Source organism: Lethenteron reissneri, chromosome 28 (genome assembly GCF_015708825.2).
Source record: "Lethenteron reissneri isolate LAM-NWPU_2019-01 chromosome 28, ASM1570882v1, whole genome shotgun sequence".
Lineage (NCBI taxonomy): Eukaryota > Metazoa > Chordata > Hyperoartia > Petromyzontiformes > Petromyzontidae > Lethenteron > Lethenteron reissneri.
The window spans coordinates 2413248-2431189 of record NC_083806.1 but is presented as its reverse complement, the minus strand read 5'-3'; the positions used below and the strand labels follow the sequence as shown (position 1 = coordinate 2431189).

The following is a 17942-nucleotide window of genomic DNA, read 5'->3' as shown; positions in this document are numbered from 1 at the left end:
TGGTGCCATTTGGGGCACACCCGTTTCCTGCGCCGATATCGCCTTGCAGTGCAATCTCCACTTCCCTCTTTCTCTCTGTGTCCATCGCAGGCATCGATCACCCAGGTGGCTCCCACTCCGTCAAGTGCTTGATGTTCGACGCCCGGTCAGATTGGGTGTCTTCCTCCTGCCCCCCTCCCCCCCCTCCCGCGTGTTCCCTCCTGCCCCTGACTCCCGAGTCAAGAATTTGAGGAATGAATGAAGGAAGAGAGTCTGGACATGTCTAAGACCCCTGTAACATTACTACAGTCAACATTTTGGTTACCGCTTTTTTCACATAGGTCAGAGGTCACTGCTCGTACACGTCTCATCGCCAGTACCATCGCGTCCCTGGGTTCTTCAGGGCATAATGAGCCCCTACTACGACAACAAACACTCAAGTGCTGAGACCATCCGGATTCTTATACACGAGGGCGGTTCAAGTCAGTCCCGGACTTTTGCTAACGGAGATGGAAGTTTTAATTTCAGAATCGTGGCCGCTGCACCGATTCTCAAAAGTCTCCATCCACAGCACAGCTCATATCCAACCCACGCACACTCACACACACAGCACCACTCCCACCCACGCACACTCACACACACAGCACCACTCCCACCCACACTCACACACACAGCAACACTCCCACCCACACACACTCACACACACAGCACCACTCCCACCCACACACACACAGCAACACTCCCACCCACGCACACTCACACACACAGCACCACTCCCACCCACACTCACACACACAGCAACACTCCCACCCACACACACTCACACACACAGCACCACTCACACCCACGCACACTCACACACACAGCACCACTCCCACCCACGCACACTCACCCACACAGCAACACTCCCACCCACGCACACTCACACACACAGCACCACTCCCACCCACGCACACTCACACACACAGCACCACTTCCACCCACGCATACTCACACACACAGCACCACTCCCACCCACGCACACTCACACACACAGCACCACTCCCACCCACACACACTCACACACACAGCACCACTCCCACCCACACTCACACAAACAGCAACACTCCCACCCACACACACTAACACACACAGCACCACTCCCACCCACGCACACTCACACACACAGCACCACTGCCACCCACGCGCCAAGTGCCCGAATGCCCAGTGCAGCACGGAAGCAAAACGTCTCTCGGCTCGAATCGTTTTGGGAGACGCGTCTCTTCCCACTCGTCCTCAGGGATCGTCGCCCAACCAAGCGCCCCCCTCCCTCAGAAGCAACAGTCTGGGAGTGACCTTGAAGAGTGACCTTGAAGCCACCCTCGTGCAAGGAAAATGTTTAAATCACGGACTCGCGCGCCCTCCCGTCGCGTCACCGCTGCCGCAGCTCGGAATCACTCCCACGAGCCGGCATCGCGATGTCATTCCAGACGGTGCCGGAGCAGAACGATCACTCGCTGGTGTGTGAACTTTCAAACCCGTGCCCGGCAGCCTGGAAGAACCCAGGCTCGGTGCGTATTGTCACTCAGCATCATCGTCATCGTCGCCACTTGGCATCATCGTCATGATCGCCACGCACCATCAAGGTCCTCACTTTGGTCCATAGCTCAGCAGGGCAGGCGATGCAATTTAAGCGTCACGAGTGACACAATTCGATGCTCACGTGCCTCTAATCGCCCGTGCCGAGAGGCGAGCACGACTCCGGCGCGTTGTGCGCACGGGGTTACTTGTAAGGAACACGGCGGACGACGCTAACGGTAGCAAGGAAGAACAACGGATCGCACGCGTGGTGCTTCTGTGACACTGTCCAGATTGTGCGCATTTTGTCCTTGGGGTTTCATTCGCCGAGCAGTCACGCCATCGCATTGGCGACCGAGGATAAATCCTTTTAGCGCTGGTTTTTTTCTCTCTCGCAAATCACCCCTTTCATCAATGTGGCCGATTTCCCCTGTGGCAAGTCCCGAATAGCAACGACATAAAATCACTCATATTTGATCGTCGTTATGAGAGTAATCGTGAGCCCACTGCAGAGTTATTCGTACCTTCAACTTGAGTTGTACAGCACTTGTTCTTCTGTCACGTGGACAATGAGTCGCAGCTGTAATTCGATGTCTACGCTGTGAATTCAGCTGCTGCCGACGGCTTCAGAGCACAGTGAGCGTGAATCCCATAGACTCACACAGAGACCCATAGACTCACAGAGAGACTCATAGACTCACACAGAGACCCATAGACTCGCAGAGAGACTCATAGACTCACACAGAGACCCATAGACTCGCAGAGAGACTCATAGACTCTCACAGAGACCCATAGACTCACACAAAGACACATAGACTCACACAGAGACCATAGACTCGCAGAGAGACTCATAGACTCACGTGGGGACCCATAGACTCACGCAGAGACTAGTAGACTCATGCAGAGACTCATTGACTCACACAAAGACCCATAGAGTCATGCAGGCACCCACAGACTCACATGGAGACCCGTAGATTCAGAGACCAATAGTCACACAGAGACCCATAGACTCACACAGAGATCCACAAACTCACATAGAGACTCACAGACTAACGCTGAGACACATAGACTCACGCAGAGACCCATAGACTCACACAGAGATTCACAAACTCACATAGAGACTCACAGACTAACGCTGAGACACATAGACTCACGCAGAGACCCATAGACTCACACAGAGATTCACAAACTCACATAGAGACTCACAGACTAACGCTGAGACACATAGACTCACGCAGAGACCCATAGACTCACACAGAGATCCACAAACTCACATAGAGACTCACAGACTAACGCTCAGACACATAGACTCACGCAGAGACCCATAGACTCACACAGAGATCCACAAACTCACATAGAGACTCACAGACTAACGCTGAGACACATAGACTCACGCAGAGACCCATAGACTCACACAGAGATCCACAAACTCACATAGAGACTCACAGACTCACGCATAGACCCATAGACTCACACAGAGACCCATAGACTCACACATAGACCCATAGACTCACACAGAGACCCATAGACTCACACAGAGACCCATAGACTCACACAGAGATCCACAAACTCACATAGAGACTCACAGACTCACGCATAGACCCATAGACTCACACAGAGACCCATAGACTCACACATAGACCCATAGACTCACACAGAGACCCATAGACTCACACATAGACCCATAGACTCACACATAGACTCACAGACTCACGCATAGACCCATAGACTCACACAGAGACCCATAGACTCACACAGAGACCCATAGACTCACACAGAGATCCACAAACTCACATAGAGACTCACAGACTCACGCATAGACCCATAGACTCACACAGAGACCCATAGACTCACACATAGACCCATAGACTCACACAGAGACCCATAGACTCACACATAGACCCATAGACTCACACATAGACTCACAGACTCACGCATAGACCCATAGACTCACACAGAGACCCATAGACTCACACAGAGACCCATAGACTCACACAGAGACCCATAGACTCACACAGAGACCCATAGACTCACACAGAGACCCATAGACTCACACAGAGATCCACAAACTCACATAGAGACTCACAGACTAACGCTGAGACACATAGACTCACGCAGAGACCCATAGACTCACACATAGAAGACCCATAGGCTCACAGTGGACATGAGTTCACGATGTCTTCCACTGCGTGTTGCTGTGTCCCGCAGTTACATTTGGGAGATTATTTCATGTTCCGTTTGTGGAAGGGGAGACTGCCCGTGCCTCAGCTCGCTTGAAAGCGCCAACAAACAGACGCAAAGTAACGAGGTCTGCAATCGAATCGTGACCTCGCATTTGTGACGATTCATCAAACTCCGGGGTGAGAGTGGGGGGGGGGGGTCAATGATTCCACATCTCGTATACACACGCAGAGTTACGGTGCGCTACATCTCAATTGCCCCTCTTCAAACAAACAAAAACACAGCCTCCGCCTGCAGTGGCATACGCTGACCTGAACTTGACCTCGCAGAGGTCAACTCGATAACAGTTCCCCTTTTGCAAAGTTCACAGAGTTCACAACTCCGTGGTCAGAGTCAAGGAGGAGCCGCGTTCGCCTCCGAGGCCACCCCGCGCGCTCCCCACGCCGTTCACCATCACCACCTCCTCCTTCCCGTCCGCCTCCTCCTTCCCGTCCGCCGGGTCGCCCCCGTCCCTCTCGGCTGTCAGCGCCGCCGTCGCCACCGCCCTGCGGGGCCCGTGCGCGCTGTGCAGGCGGATGAGGTGCCACTCCCCGGCCAGCTGGGCCCCGTCAGGGTCGTGGGGCCCCGGGCTGAGGTTGAGGCGCGGCACGGAAGCCGCCGCCGCGAGCCCCGCCGCCGACGCTCTCCTGAACGTCATGAGGCCACCGCACGAACCGGGGGACGTGGCCCCCGATGGACTTCCCGTCGGGGCGGCCCTCGGGTCTCCGCCGCCGCCGCCGCCTCCTCCTCCGTCCTGCCCGTCGAGGTTGGCGTCGATGTCGAGCAGGGCCGCCGTCTCGCGGGGGCCGTCGGCGTCGTAGCGGTCGTAGGCGGAGGCGAGGGGCGCGGGGCCGGCCCACGAGTTGAAGCGCGCCGCCCTGGACGCTTCCTTGGCCACGTTGAGGCGTCGGGCCGTGCCCGCCGGGGCGAAGGTGGAGCGCACCGAGGCGTAGTAGTTGGACGGCATCGGCGAGGCGGCCGGCCGGTAGCTGCCGCGGCCGCGCCGCTGCCGCCGGTGGCACCGGTAGACGGCGAAGGCCGCGACGCCGGCGGCGAAGGCCACCAGCGCGGCGATGCCGCCGACGAGGAGGTACAGGTTCCCGCCCTGCCACAGGCCCAGCGGTGGGGCGGCGATGTCCGTGCCGTTGGCTGTGGTCTGGGGTTGAGGGCGGGTGGCGGTGGAGTTGAGCGTGGGAGGTGTGGATGTTGTTGTTGGTGGTGGCGGTGATAGTGGCGGTGATGGTGGGTCTGGTGGCGGTGATGAAGGCGGCGGCGGTGATGTTGATAATGATGACGGTGTTGTTGATGATGGCTGTGTGGGTGATTGTGACGCTGCTGATGATGGTGATGGTGGCGATGAGGCAGTTGAATTCGCTGTTGAATTCGCTGTTGATGATAATGACGACGCTGGTGATGTTGGCGATAATGATATCGAAGGGGAGAATGATGAACGTGTTGGTGCTGATGTTGGTGATAACGATTGTGCCGATGGTGGCGGCGACGATGGTGCTGATGGTAGTAATGTCGATGACATTGTTGAAAGTGGTAAAGATGACGACGATGATGATGATGGTGTTGGTGTCGTTGCGGATATAGTCGACAGCGTTGCATTTGGTGGCGCAGACGTCGTCGACGATGCTGTTGCTCGCGGTGGTGATGATGACGATGCTGGTGAAAGTGCCACCGCCACCGCTGCTACTGATGATGCTGCTGCCGATGGTGAAGCCGTTGTAAGCGATGGCTGCGTCGCAGTAACCAACTCGGTGCCACTGCGCTTCATATTTCGTGACTTCTCTTCAACGGATGCAGCTGCAGCAGCAGCAGCAGCAATAGCGGCAGTTGACCCATTCGCAGCAGCAGCAGCAGGAGCAGCAGTGGTAGGACCAACAGCAGCAGTAGGAGCAACAGCAGCAACAGGAGCAACAGCAGGTGCGGCAAGGGCACCTGCAGCAGCGATAAAAGAAGCAGCAGCAGATGTCGCAGGAGGCTCTTGAGTCTCTGGAGTCGCGGCAGCCTCCCCGGTCCCTCGGGAGGCCAACGTAGATGCCAGGGCCCGGCCGGCCTGAGCCACGGCCACCGCCGCCACCGGCAGCGTCGTCGTCATCGTCTTTTCTTGGGGGGGCACGGCGGCGCCCCCCACGGGGGGCTCACCCAGCGCCGACGCCGTCGGCAGCAGCGGCAGATTTCCCGGTGACCCCGAGCCGTCGGTCACGACCTCGCCCTGCGGTGACAAGCGACTTATTTTGCAAATGGTTTTACGCAGAGGGCCAGATTCACAAGAAAAATAGATACCTGAGCAAGTGCGTGTCGTCGTCAGCCCACGTAGCCACAGAGCCACGTGACGGCCTCCCCATCGCTTGGCACGTGCCAAGCGATGAGCGAGTGGCTCACGGAGCCGGACGCAGTTCGTTGGGCTCTCGGTTTGGTTTGTCCCGTTGGGGTTCACGGGCTCGGTGTTTCACCGGTGAGGGCGGTTTACGCGCTTTGATTTGCTTCTGCAGCGCGATGCAGTCTCAGGATTCGCGCGGCGATGTCCAAACGCGACACCGCCCGCGTCTGCGAGGCGCGCGGTGGGCGCGTTGATCCTCTAGATGGGAGGCGCTCGCGTCGCTGAACGGCGGTGAAGGAGGTCCTGAGGCAGGAATTGAATGGAGGGGTGGGGCGGGTGGGGCGGGTGGTGGTGGCAGGGGATCGACGGCACGGGCGGTTGGGTGAGGGGGTGAGAGGCCAGCAGAGGAGACTGATTGGCTCGTAGGCGACGCTGGAGGGGGAGCGCGTGGGATTTTTGAATTGGATGGACGCTTGAGTTGATCGTCGATCAACTGATTTTATCCGCTGATTTATTGATTGGTTGTTAAGTTGCAGTATTTATTGATTGGCTCTCTGATTGATTCCTCGATGTAATCAATTCACTTGCTGATTTATTTAATAATTCTTTGGCTTATTCACTGATTGGTTTGTTTTTGCTTGAAGATTGCGTGATGGATTGCATTGTTACTGGCTGTTACTGGATGCACTAATAATAAATATATTAATTGATTGGCGAGTTCGATTGATAGTTCTTCCCTGGTTTATTTACGATCGAGTAAATCGGCTTTCTTGATCGAGTCGCTGATTGTAAAGTCAAGCAAAAGCTGTTTCTTTTGCTTGACTTTACCGGATCAGCTATCATCATCATCATCAATCATTGGTGGTGGGGGCTGTGGTCTGGTTCATTATCGGGAGACTGGTAGGAGGTGGCGTTCACCTGCGAAGGCCCCGGTGTTGCCCACGAGGTTGGCAAGGTCGCCGGGTGGCCAGTGGGCATCGCCAGGGTCACGGCCACCATGAGGCCCAGGCACCAGGCCCGCAGCGCGAGCAACCTCGCCATGGTTCTGAAGGAGGACACAAACGGGGAAGATGAACATCCCTCGCATTGCAACACAGCCTTCGAGGGCAAGCAAGCATTGTCAGAATTTGAACATTTATAGTAGTAGGAACCTCCTGGTTACACCAGTCCACAGGGGATTATTGTGTCCGTCCGTCCGTCGTGCATCCAAAAATGGGAGGGTGGGGCTGGGTGGAGAGGGAAGGGTGGGGAGGGACTGGGTGGGGAGGGTGGGGCTGGGTGGGGGGTGGGAGGGATGGGGCTGGGTGGGGAGCGGCTGGTCACCCCGTGGTGCCCTTATAAAACTCAACGTTTAACCTACTCACGCCGGCTTGTGCCCGCCCTCACAGTCGGGCATATTTGCGGAATACACCACACCGCCGTTGACCCTGGCCATTGACCGAGCAACCCAAAGTTCCTACCAGCTCCCTCCGCAGGAATGTGTTTTATCCTGCAGGAATCCGATGAGCTAGAAAGTTTTTTTTCCACAGATGTCCAGTCGGGGCAGGTCAGAACGTTACAACAACAAACAATAAACAAAACCACTTGTAAACATCGACAAAGAAAGCTAAACTATGTTTCATCTTCCCAGGTAAGGCGCACAGAGCTCCCGTACTGCGAGCGTTCCGTGTGAATAATTCAGTTTGATAATATTGATACCCCGCTGCTTTCAAATTACCTCCTCGGCTTCACGCGTCATTACAACGCTGTAAGTAGCTCCCACGGGCTCTGGTGGAGTAAGTGTTCTCAGGAGAGAGTTCTACGATCTCATCATTGATGGGAGGCGTTGCATTGTTCTTCCATACTGGAATTTTCCCCTGTCGTCTTAGTGGGGTATCTGTAAATGGATCTCCCTGCGCAAAGCGCCTTGCCGGGCCGTGATCGCCAGGGGGCGCCACGCAGCCCTCGGTTGATTCAATTCGCGTCTCAACTATGACGAGAATCTGTTCGTCTTCTTGGTTCTCTCGGTAAAGTCACGCAGAAGGGAAATAATAAAGTAATAAAAATAAAACCCAATAAAATACAATTCTCACGACGTTTCGGCCACAACGCAAGCAGCCGTCCTCAGGTGAAGAACAGGGCTGTCGGAAAGACAGCGTCCGAAAGACAGCGTCCGAGAATCTGTTTCCCCAATGGAGTCATTTGGGGAGTCACATTTTTGGAAACAGCGTCCAGCGGCCAACAACGCGTGGATGTTGATGCTCAATGTGGAGGAGGGGGGGGGGAGTGAAAGTCTCTGGAGGATCCGGAGAAGAAGAGCAAAAAATCCACGCGACCGCCGAGAGAGACGGACTCAGGCTCCACACACACAGCGTGCTTCAAATTGTTTTTTACACTTCTGAGAATTTGCAACAATACCGCATGAGATGTCCCTCCGGGCCTCTGGAGACCACCTGGAGAAGATTCCAGGCGTGTGTTGACAATGATGGCGAACAAGTGGAGGCGCCTCATTTGCCAGTAAAAATATGATAATTGGTTTTTTTACCCTTCTATCTGGCAACAGTTTTGTTGCCAGATAGAAGGGTAAGTTTTGTTGCCAGATAGAAGGGTAAAAAAACAATTATCAAGTGGAGGCGCTTTGACATTTTTAAGCTCATGAACATACATGTGTTATCGTCTTCTTGATTCTTTCGGTAAAGTCACGTAGAATGGAAATAATAAAATAATAAAAATAAAACATTATAAAATAATGCTCACGATGTTTCGGCCACAACGCAAGCAGCCGTCCTCAGGTGAAGAACAGGTCTGTCGAGAAGACAGTTTGTCTTCTCGACAGACCTGTTCTTCACCAGGCCGAAACGTCGTGAGAATTATTTTATTATGTTTTATTTTTTCCATTCTACGTGACTTTACCGAAAGAATCAAGAAGATGAACCCCTGCAGTCACGAAAGCTTTAAATCGAAATGTATTATCTTGTTACAGTGTATTATCCGTTCCTTATCCATTAAAAACGATAGTCCCATGTTAGTGTTAACATTTTTTTGAAGCGCCCTGCACAACAAGACGTCAGGGTTGGGATCGAACCCATGAACACCACGACTCCCTGCATACCAGGCGAGGGAGTTGACAGAGTGCACCGCCGCCTTGCAGCAGTGGTTCTGGGTCAACAATCTCTCATTGAATGGTTCCAAATCGGAAGCCATTCTGATTGGCACCAGACAGCCCCTCGCCACCTCCACGCATCCTTCGCGCATATTAATCGCTGGCTCCACTCTCCAATTCTCCCATCACATCTCATCCCTCGACAGCTACACAAACCTGATCATATATTGCAAAGACCACCTCAAGGCACTCACGTCATTGCCGTCCACTCATCCCCACCGACATCTCGCCTTGAACTCTGCAAACTCTGTCCTGGTTCGAAATTCATTGAGTATCCTCAAGAAACTCCACCGGCTGCAGTGCAATCTCTCCCGTGTCATCCTCGGCTAGAGTCCCTCACCTCCCCCTGCTCCCTTCCACTGACTTCACATCGCCAGCAGGGTCAGCTACAAGGTCGCCTACTGCCAGTCGTCCACACTGTCACCCTGCACCGCAGCTCCTGTCACCCTGCACCACAGCTCCTGTCCCCCTGCACCACAGCTCCTGTCACCCTGCACCACAGCTCCTGTCACCCTGCACCACAGCTCCTGTCACCCTGCACTACAGCTCCTGTCCCCCTGCACCACAGCTCCTGTCACCCTGCACCACAGCTCCTGTCACCCTGCACCACAGCCCCTGTCACCCTGCACCACAGCTCCTGTCCCCCTGCACCACAGCTCCTGTCACCCTACACTACAGCCCCTGTCACCCTGCACCACAGCTCCTGTCACCCTGCACCACAGCTCCTGTCACCCTGCACCACAGATCCTGTCACCCTGCACCACAGCTCCTGTCCCCCTGCACTACAGCTCCTGTCCCCCTGCACCACAGCTCCTGTCACCCTGCACCACAGCTCCTGTCACCCTGCACCACAGCCCCTGTCACCCTGCACCACAGCTCCTGTCCCCCTGCACCACAGCTCCTGTCACCCTGCACCACAGCCCCTGTCACCCTGCACCACAGCTCCTGTCACCCTGCACCACAGCTCCTGTCACCCTGCACTACAGCTCCTGTCACCCTGCACTACAGCTCCTGTCCCCCTGCACCACAGCTCCTGTCACCCTGCACCACAGCTCCTGTCACCCTGCACCACAGCTCCTGTCACCCTGCACTACAGCTCCTGTCACCCTGCACTACAGCTCCTGTCACCATGCACTACAGCTCCTGTCCCCCTGCACCACAGCTCCTGTCACCCTGCACCACAGCTCCTGTCACCCTGCACCACAGCTCCTGTCACCCTGCACTACAGCTCCTGTCACCCTGCACCACAGCTCCTGTCACCCTGCACCACAGCTCCTGTCACCCTGCACCACAGCTCCTGTCACCCTGCACCACAGCCCCTGTCACCCTGCACTACAGCTCCTGTCACCCTGCACTACAGCTCCTGTCACCCTGCACCACAGCCCCTGTCACCCTGCACTACAGCTCCTGTCACCCTGCACCACAGCTCCTGTCACCCTGCACCACAGCTCCTGTCACCCTGCACTACAGCTCCTGTCACCCTGCACCACAGCCCCTGTCACCCTGCACTACAGCTCACGGTGGAACTCTGCACAGCAGCAGCAGCGCGACTCACAACCTCCTCGTCCTCGTCTCTACACCCAGGAACTGCACCGTGGTCACTGCCAGGCGCCGTTTCTTTGCAGCAGCCTCCGTCGTCTGGGAGCGCGACCATCATCACCGTCCCCACTGCTGCTGCTGCTGCAGCACGCTCACAGCAGCAGCAGCGCTCACTCGACACCAACTTCTAAGAGGCACCTAAAGGCCCCCCACCTCTCTCTTAATGGCCCCACCTCTCTCTTAATGGCCCCACCTCTCTCTCCCTTCCTCTCTCCGCGAGCGCTCGAGCGGCGCCGAGCTTGGCTCCGATCCTCACAGTCACGCTCACTGGACGATGTCCGTGCACCGCTGTGCGCGCTACAAACCGCGCGGCTGGTGTCGCTGTTATCGTTGTGATTTGGCTGTCATGCTCCAAACACGGACCACCCGAAAATATTACCCGGTTGGGGATCACACACACACACGGCAATACATCCCCACCTACTACCGGCAGCAGATTACCGCCCGCTCGCAGGTCACGTGCTGAGTCAACCTGTGCCGCACGGGGACAGCTGCCACTCGGGGTGCCCCTGGGGGTCTGTGTCCTTCCAGTGGTTAATATGAGCTGTGACGTAATGCGCTCAGGCGTGTACACGCCCTTTAAATGCCAGGGCTACTATTACTACTGCAATCAAAGGAGGCGATTTAAAAAGTTAACTTGGGCCAACTGTTCATTAATTTGAGAAAAGCAATTGTTAATCATTTTGAAAGATGCAATGCTGGTGAATCGCTTTCGTTTCAACAGTTAGTAAAACAAATAAGTGGTTAGTTTTTTGTTACTAATGATAAACATTATGAAAATTATTGACACATTTGAAACTAAAGTTACGCATTATCTCGGTGAAATAAACACGAGGGCCACCCTCCGACAAAACGATTGAATCATTTATGAATAAAGTCCTCCAAATATCACTACATCAGCTCAAGCCTCGCGTAAACCACGTGTGTGACCACCCCAACTCTGAATCGCTCCCCTCCCTCCCTCCCCACCGCCCTCTGTGAAAACACACTGCAGACTCCGCTCCGTGGCGCAGCACCGAGGCCCTCCCTGCAGCCTCTTCCTCCCGTGTCTCCCTTCTCCATCCTTTCCCCTCTCATTCCCCATTCTCTCCCCTCCCCGCCCTCCCTTCTTCCTGTTCTGTTTCCATGCACGGCGCACCTTGGCTCTCCCACCGCGAGGCGTGCCGCCACGCCTGCGGCGGTTCGAAGTCTGGAGACTCAAGAGGAAGCAGGATAAGGATCGTGTGTTTGCGTAGGTGGAACCATTCCTCCCGCAACTACAGTGGAAACCCAGACGCTGGTTTCTCCATGCATCTGTTAAAGGCCACGCAACATGCTCCGGTGCCCGTGCTGCTATTGACTAATGCAGCGCGTGCTTCGCTCGTTTCCAGATGGGGGACACTTTCGCTGATAAGACGCAATCATTGTGGGGGGGGGGGGCCGCCACACCTTTTGAGACCGATGGGGTTTGACAGCAGCACGACGACAACGATGATGATGATGGGAGTGTTTTAACTCTTTCTGTGTTGGCGAGGGCCGCGCGTCAGAGGCCGCACTAAAGGCCACCAGGGGCCGCTTTTGGCCCGTGGGCCTTGCAATGAAGACCACTGGACTAATAGGTCTACTCAATGATGTCGGCCTGTACATAATGTATCCTCTGAATAGATTTTACAGGTATGTTTCGCTTTCAATGACGGCCCCGGTTGTGTCAATCCACTGCTGGATGAGTGCCTCCCCACGTCGCGCTAATTGCCGTGGGGTTTATTTGACCATACTTCACTACGCTGGTCGCTGCGGATTGGTGAACGTGGGTCGCATAGTCGGATTTTGCTTTTCAACGACAGTTTTCAAGATTCAAGTTAATTTTGTTCAGCCGAGTGAGGATGCAGGAGACCTGCAAGGATGAGTCTCGCCATGCAGGAGGGACCAAAGGTTCGCCAGGTTCGTAGCGCAGCGAGCGAACCGCTTACACGAACCGCTCCCCTCGAATCGCTCATCCAGCCTCAAATTCCTGCGTATCTCGAACCCGAGGCGCGCATTAATTTCGAGTGACTCGGTCACCAGGTGTTCACTCGTAACGGACAGCGACTTATTCACGAAGTCAGATTGAATGTATCCATTATACGGCACCGACTGAAATGTCTCGTCCCGGAGTGGGATTCCAGCTCTCGTTTTGCTCGGTGGGTCGCAAAAGACGCCAGAAAGAGGAACCGAAACTAATGGCACAATGAAGGCCTCACTCAGCACACCTGTACCCCACCCTGTGCCCCACTCACTACACCTGTGCCCCACCCTGTGCCCCACTCACCCCACCTGTACCCCACCCTGTGCCCCACCCACCACACCTGTGCCCCACCCTGTGCCCCACTCACTACACCTGTGCCCCACCCTGTGCCCCACTCACCACACCTGTACCCCACCCTGTGCCCCACTCACCACACCTGTGCCCCACCCTGTGCCCCACTCACCACACCTGTACCCCACCCTGTGCCCCACTCACTACACCTGTGCCCCACCCTGTGCCCCACTCACCCCACCTGTGCCCCACCCTGTGCCCCACCCACCACACCTGTGCCCCACCCTGTGCCCCACTCACTACACCTGTGCCCCACCCTGTGCCCCACTCACCACACCTGTACCCCACCCTGTGCCCCACTCACCACACCTGTGCCCCACCCTGTGCCCCACTCACCCCACCTGTACCCCACCCTGTGCCCCACTCACCACACCTGTACCCCACCCTGTGCCCCACTCACCACACCTGTACCCCACCCTGTGCCCCACTCACTACACCTGTGCCCCACCCTGTGCCCCACTCACCCCACCTGTACCCCACCCTGTGCCCCACTCACCACACCTGTACCCCACCCTGTGCCCCACTCACCACACCTGTACCCCACCCTGTGCCCCACTCACTACACCTGTGCCCCACCCTGTGCCCCACTCACCCCACCTGTACCCCACCCTGTGCCCCACTCACTACACCTGTGCCCCACCCTGTGCCCCACTCACTACACCTGTGCCCCACCCTGTGCCCCACTCACCCCACCTGTACCCCACCCTGTGCCCCACTCACCACACCTGTACCCCACCCTGTGCCCCACTCAGCACACCTGTACCCCACCCTGTGCCCCACTCACTACACCTGTGCCCCACCCTGTGCCCCACTCACCCCACCTGTACCCCACCCTGTGCCCCACTCACCACACCTGTGCCCCACCCTGTGCCCCACTCACTACACCTGTGCCCCACCCTGTGCCCCACTCACCCCACCTGTACCCCACCCTGTGCCCCACTCACCACACCTGTACCCCACCCTGTGCCCCACTCACTACACCTGTACCCCACCTTGTGCCCCACTCACTACACCTGTGCCCCACCCTGTGCCCCACTCACCCCACCTGTACCCCACCCTGTGCCCCACTCACCACACCTGTGCCCCACCCTGTGCCCCACTCACTACACCTGTGCCCCACCCTGTGCCCCACTCACCCCACCTGTACCCCACCCTGTGCCCCACTCACCACACCTGTACCCCACCCTGTGCCCCACTCACTACACCTGTACCCCACCTTGTGCCGCACTCACTACACCTGTGCCCCACCCTGTGCCCCACTCACCCCACCTGTACCCCACCCTGTGCCCCACTCACCACACCTGTGCCCCACTCACCACACCTGTGCCCCACCCTGTGCCCCACTCACCACACCTGTGCCCCACCCTGTGCCCCACTCACCTCACCTCACCCTGTGCCCCACCCTGTGCCCCACTCACCAAACCTGTGCCCCACCCTGTGCCCCACTCACCACACCTGTGCCCCACCCTGTGCCCCACTCACCTCACCTGTGCCCCACCCTGTGCCCCACTCACCTCACCTGTGCCCCACTCACCACACCTGTGCCCCACCAAACCACACCTGTGCCCCACCCTGTGTACCATGCTCGTTGGTTGTGGTCGAATGGAAACTTTCATTTGATAAATAAATAAATAAAGAATGCTTTCGTTTCCAAAACTCCCACGCGAGCAATGTGTTGAGGGCTGATCCCAACGCACGCTCGCGATGTTATCATTCATCAGCAGTAGCAGCAACATCATCAGCAGTAGTAGCAACATCATCAGCAGTAGTAGCAACATCATCAGCAGTAGTAGCAACATCATCAGCAGTAGTAGCAACATCATCAGCAGAAACATCAGCAACATCATCATCAGCAGCAACATCATCATGAGCAACAAGAGCAGCAGCAACATCATCATCAGCAGCAGCAACATCATTATTAGCAATGTCAGCAGCAGCAACATCATCTTCAGCAACATTATAATCATCAGCAGCAGCAACATCGTCAGCAGTACCACCAACATCATAATCACCAGCAATAGTAACATCATCATCAGCAACATCATCAACAGCAGCAGCAGCAACATCATCATTAGCGGTGACGCGGACCAGCGTGTAGCGCATCCGGCCACGAGCGTTCACGGTTCGAATCCAGCGGCCGCCCTGGTTGTTTAGAAACATGCGTTGAGAGGATTTGGCTGCTGCGATAAATGTCCACATGATGAGCCACTTCGTTAGACTTAGCGTTTGTGGCCAGCTCACTTCTGAAAAATATCTACATAGCTCAGTGGGCCTTCATTATCTGGTAAAATAAAAAATAGTTTCGTTTAGCGTGGTGTGTATATCAACCGTGGTAGTCATAATAATAATAATGCTAAGCTCCGTCTGCTGCTTCACTCACAGTGCACGTTAAAGATCCCGTGACGCCATTTCGCAAGAGAAGGCCATCGCGTGCCGTCGGCAGCGTACACTTTTTGCTAAATTAGAAAAACCTTAGTGAACGCCGCCGATGGCTCAGCTGGGATCACACACAGAGAGGAGCGATCATCGCCCTCCACTGGCAGAGTCGGATGCCCGTATGTAGGCCGCGTGCCAAAATCAGCCTCGTGCCGTCCCACGCGGGGACAGCTGCCGCTGGCGGGGTGTCCTTCCAAATGTGTGGAGATGAGATGTCAGTGAAACTCTTCAACATTTTTCTACATTTTATGTTCAAGATCTCATGTTTTTAAACGGCTGCCCGCAAGAGGGGACGACCAAAGAGCCGCACGCTACTCCAGAGCCGCAGGCTGTCGACCCCTGTTGTAGAGGAAGAACATCGCCCAGCCCGTGGCTCCAGAGGGAGCTGAAGCGACGTCCTCCCGTCCATCACTCAACGCGCGTCCACGTCGCGGCCACGGCGTGCGTGCAGCACACGCGGATTCATTTGTCAATCGGCATTTTTCGGAACGCTGCTGCTGGGGCTGGCTTGGCAGGAGGGATCATCGGCGTAAGGCACTACCACTCAGTTTTGTGTCCTTCCTCCGCACTTTCCATTAGCACGGTTCACTATGTACGGTGCCAAAGAAGTTCAACATAGATACATGAACTAGAATTTTTTTATTTTTATTTTAACCAGGTAAGGCCCACAGCGCTGTATAGTTATTTTTCAAAAGCTACCTGGCCACAATGATAGCTCAACGAAGTGGCTCATCATGTGCAATAGTATAGCAGCCAAATACGCTAAACGCGCGATGTTGATTCTTAATGTGGAGGGAAAAAATCGCAGGGCACGGAGACAAATCTCTCTGAGACACCGCGCGTTATCATATCAGGGGCGCTCCATCAAACACAAATCACGATCATTATCAGCTTCCCTGCGCACTTTCTTAGGTGTACGTTCCATTCGTTTTTAATCAACATCACATAGGAGGACCATTGCCCGAAACGTCACCTATTATCTATGTTTTTTCCTTTAAAGGCCAAACGGTCTTATTATTGGTATGGGACGTGTTGAGTTATTGTTGTTGTTGTTGTTATTTGTGCATCACTGCCAACGCAGTATCGCAGAGTGATGGCGTGCAATGCCCCAGCATGGCCCTGTTTGATAGTAATGGGAAGAGGGCAACTCGGGATAGACACGTGGAGAGAGAGAGAGAGGAGGGGTTTGGATTGGCGGCTCAGAGACGTGAATGTGGAGAGAGACACGGAGAGACGCAAAGATAGGGAGCCTGAGAGAGACATTGAGAGAGAGAGAGAGACCGATAGAGACACAGAGAGACGTAAAGAGACAAAAAAGCAACCAACATCCAATACAACTCAACGCATCCGTCGATAGCAATGGGTGCGGCCTTCAAAGGAAATATGCGGTAGGCGACCTTTCGGGAAAATGTCCACATGAAGAGAGACTGGGAGATTGAGTCCGATAGAGACAAAAAGCGGCACGCAGAGACACAGAGATAGAGAGGAACAGAGACAGGCAGCAGAGACGTGGAGAGAAAAAAAACGGACAGTCACGGAAAGTCACGCAGTGTTTTGGGACAAAAGTGTTTCTTGGAGTTTTGTTGTTGTTAATTGCACTTGCTGCCAACGCAGCAGCAGCAGCGTCGCCAAATATTTTTTTGTTACATAAAGGTCATCATGGTGATCATCATAATAGTCATCGCTAGCGTCATCACTCCCATTGTCAGCATCATCATGCACGGCAGGATGTCGCGGTGGTTACCGAAGTCGATTCCGGGCCACGGCTAACATCAGTGGCGAGGGGTGTCCGAATCAGTCCCGAACTCCGCCGTGTTACCAACCCGCGCTGACTGCTGCCCAACGTGGTGAAGTAAAACAACCCCCCCACGCTGCCCAGTACGGTACAATCACATTAGCCTGAGTGAGCGTACTGGCAGTCTATAATGTAGACTTAGTCTGGTTCTTTCAGTAATAAAACGGCTAGTAACCAGGCTACATTCTACATTATAGACTGCCATTACGCTCACTCCGATTAAAACCAGGCTACAGTCTACATCAGTGTTTTATTGTTTTATTATTATTTTTATAATATTTTTTTTATTCTTTTTTTATTCACTTTTTTATATTTTTCTATCTACGTGACTTTACCGAAAGAACCAAAGAATATGAATGGCTGCAGTCACGAAAGTTTTAAGCCAAAACGGTACAATGAGGTTAGTGAATACAAACTCCATCTGGTGATGATGCTGCTGCTGCTGCGTCGGGCAGCTGTGCACAAGCACACAGTCAACAGTCAACAATCACTCAACACGGTCGTCAATAAATAACTGTGAACATAACAACATGTATCATTACCTACTATG

The 17942-nt window shown here is 54.9% G+C and overlaps 1 protein-coding gene across 1 annotated transcript in view; it reads right to left on the bottom strand.

Moving 5' to 3' along the window:
* Positions 1 to 838: 838 nt before the first annotated feature.
* LOC133348776 (mucin-2-like) overlaps positions 839 to 17942 on the bottom strand; it is a 29154-nt gene continuing 12050 nt past the window's right edge. Inside the window, exons 2-3 of the mRNA XM_061561765.1 lie at positions 7004 to 7130; positions 839 to 5977 (exon numbers count right to left, since the gene is read on the bottom strand). Of these exons, the coding sequence (XP_061417749.1) occupies positions 4091 to 5977; positions 7004 to 7126 (2010 nt within the window). The 5' untranslated portion in view covers positions 7127 to 7130 and the 3' untranslated portion in view covers positions 839 to 4090. The remainder of the gene's footprint in view (positions 5978 to 7003; positions 7131 to 17942) is intronic.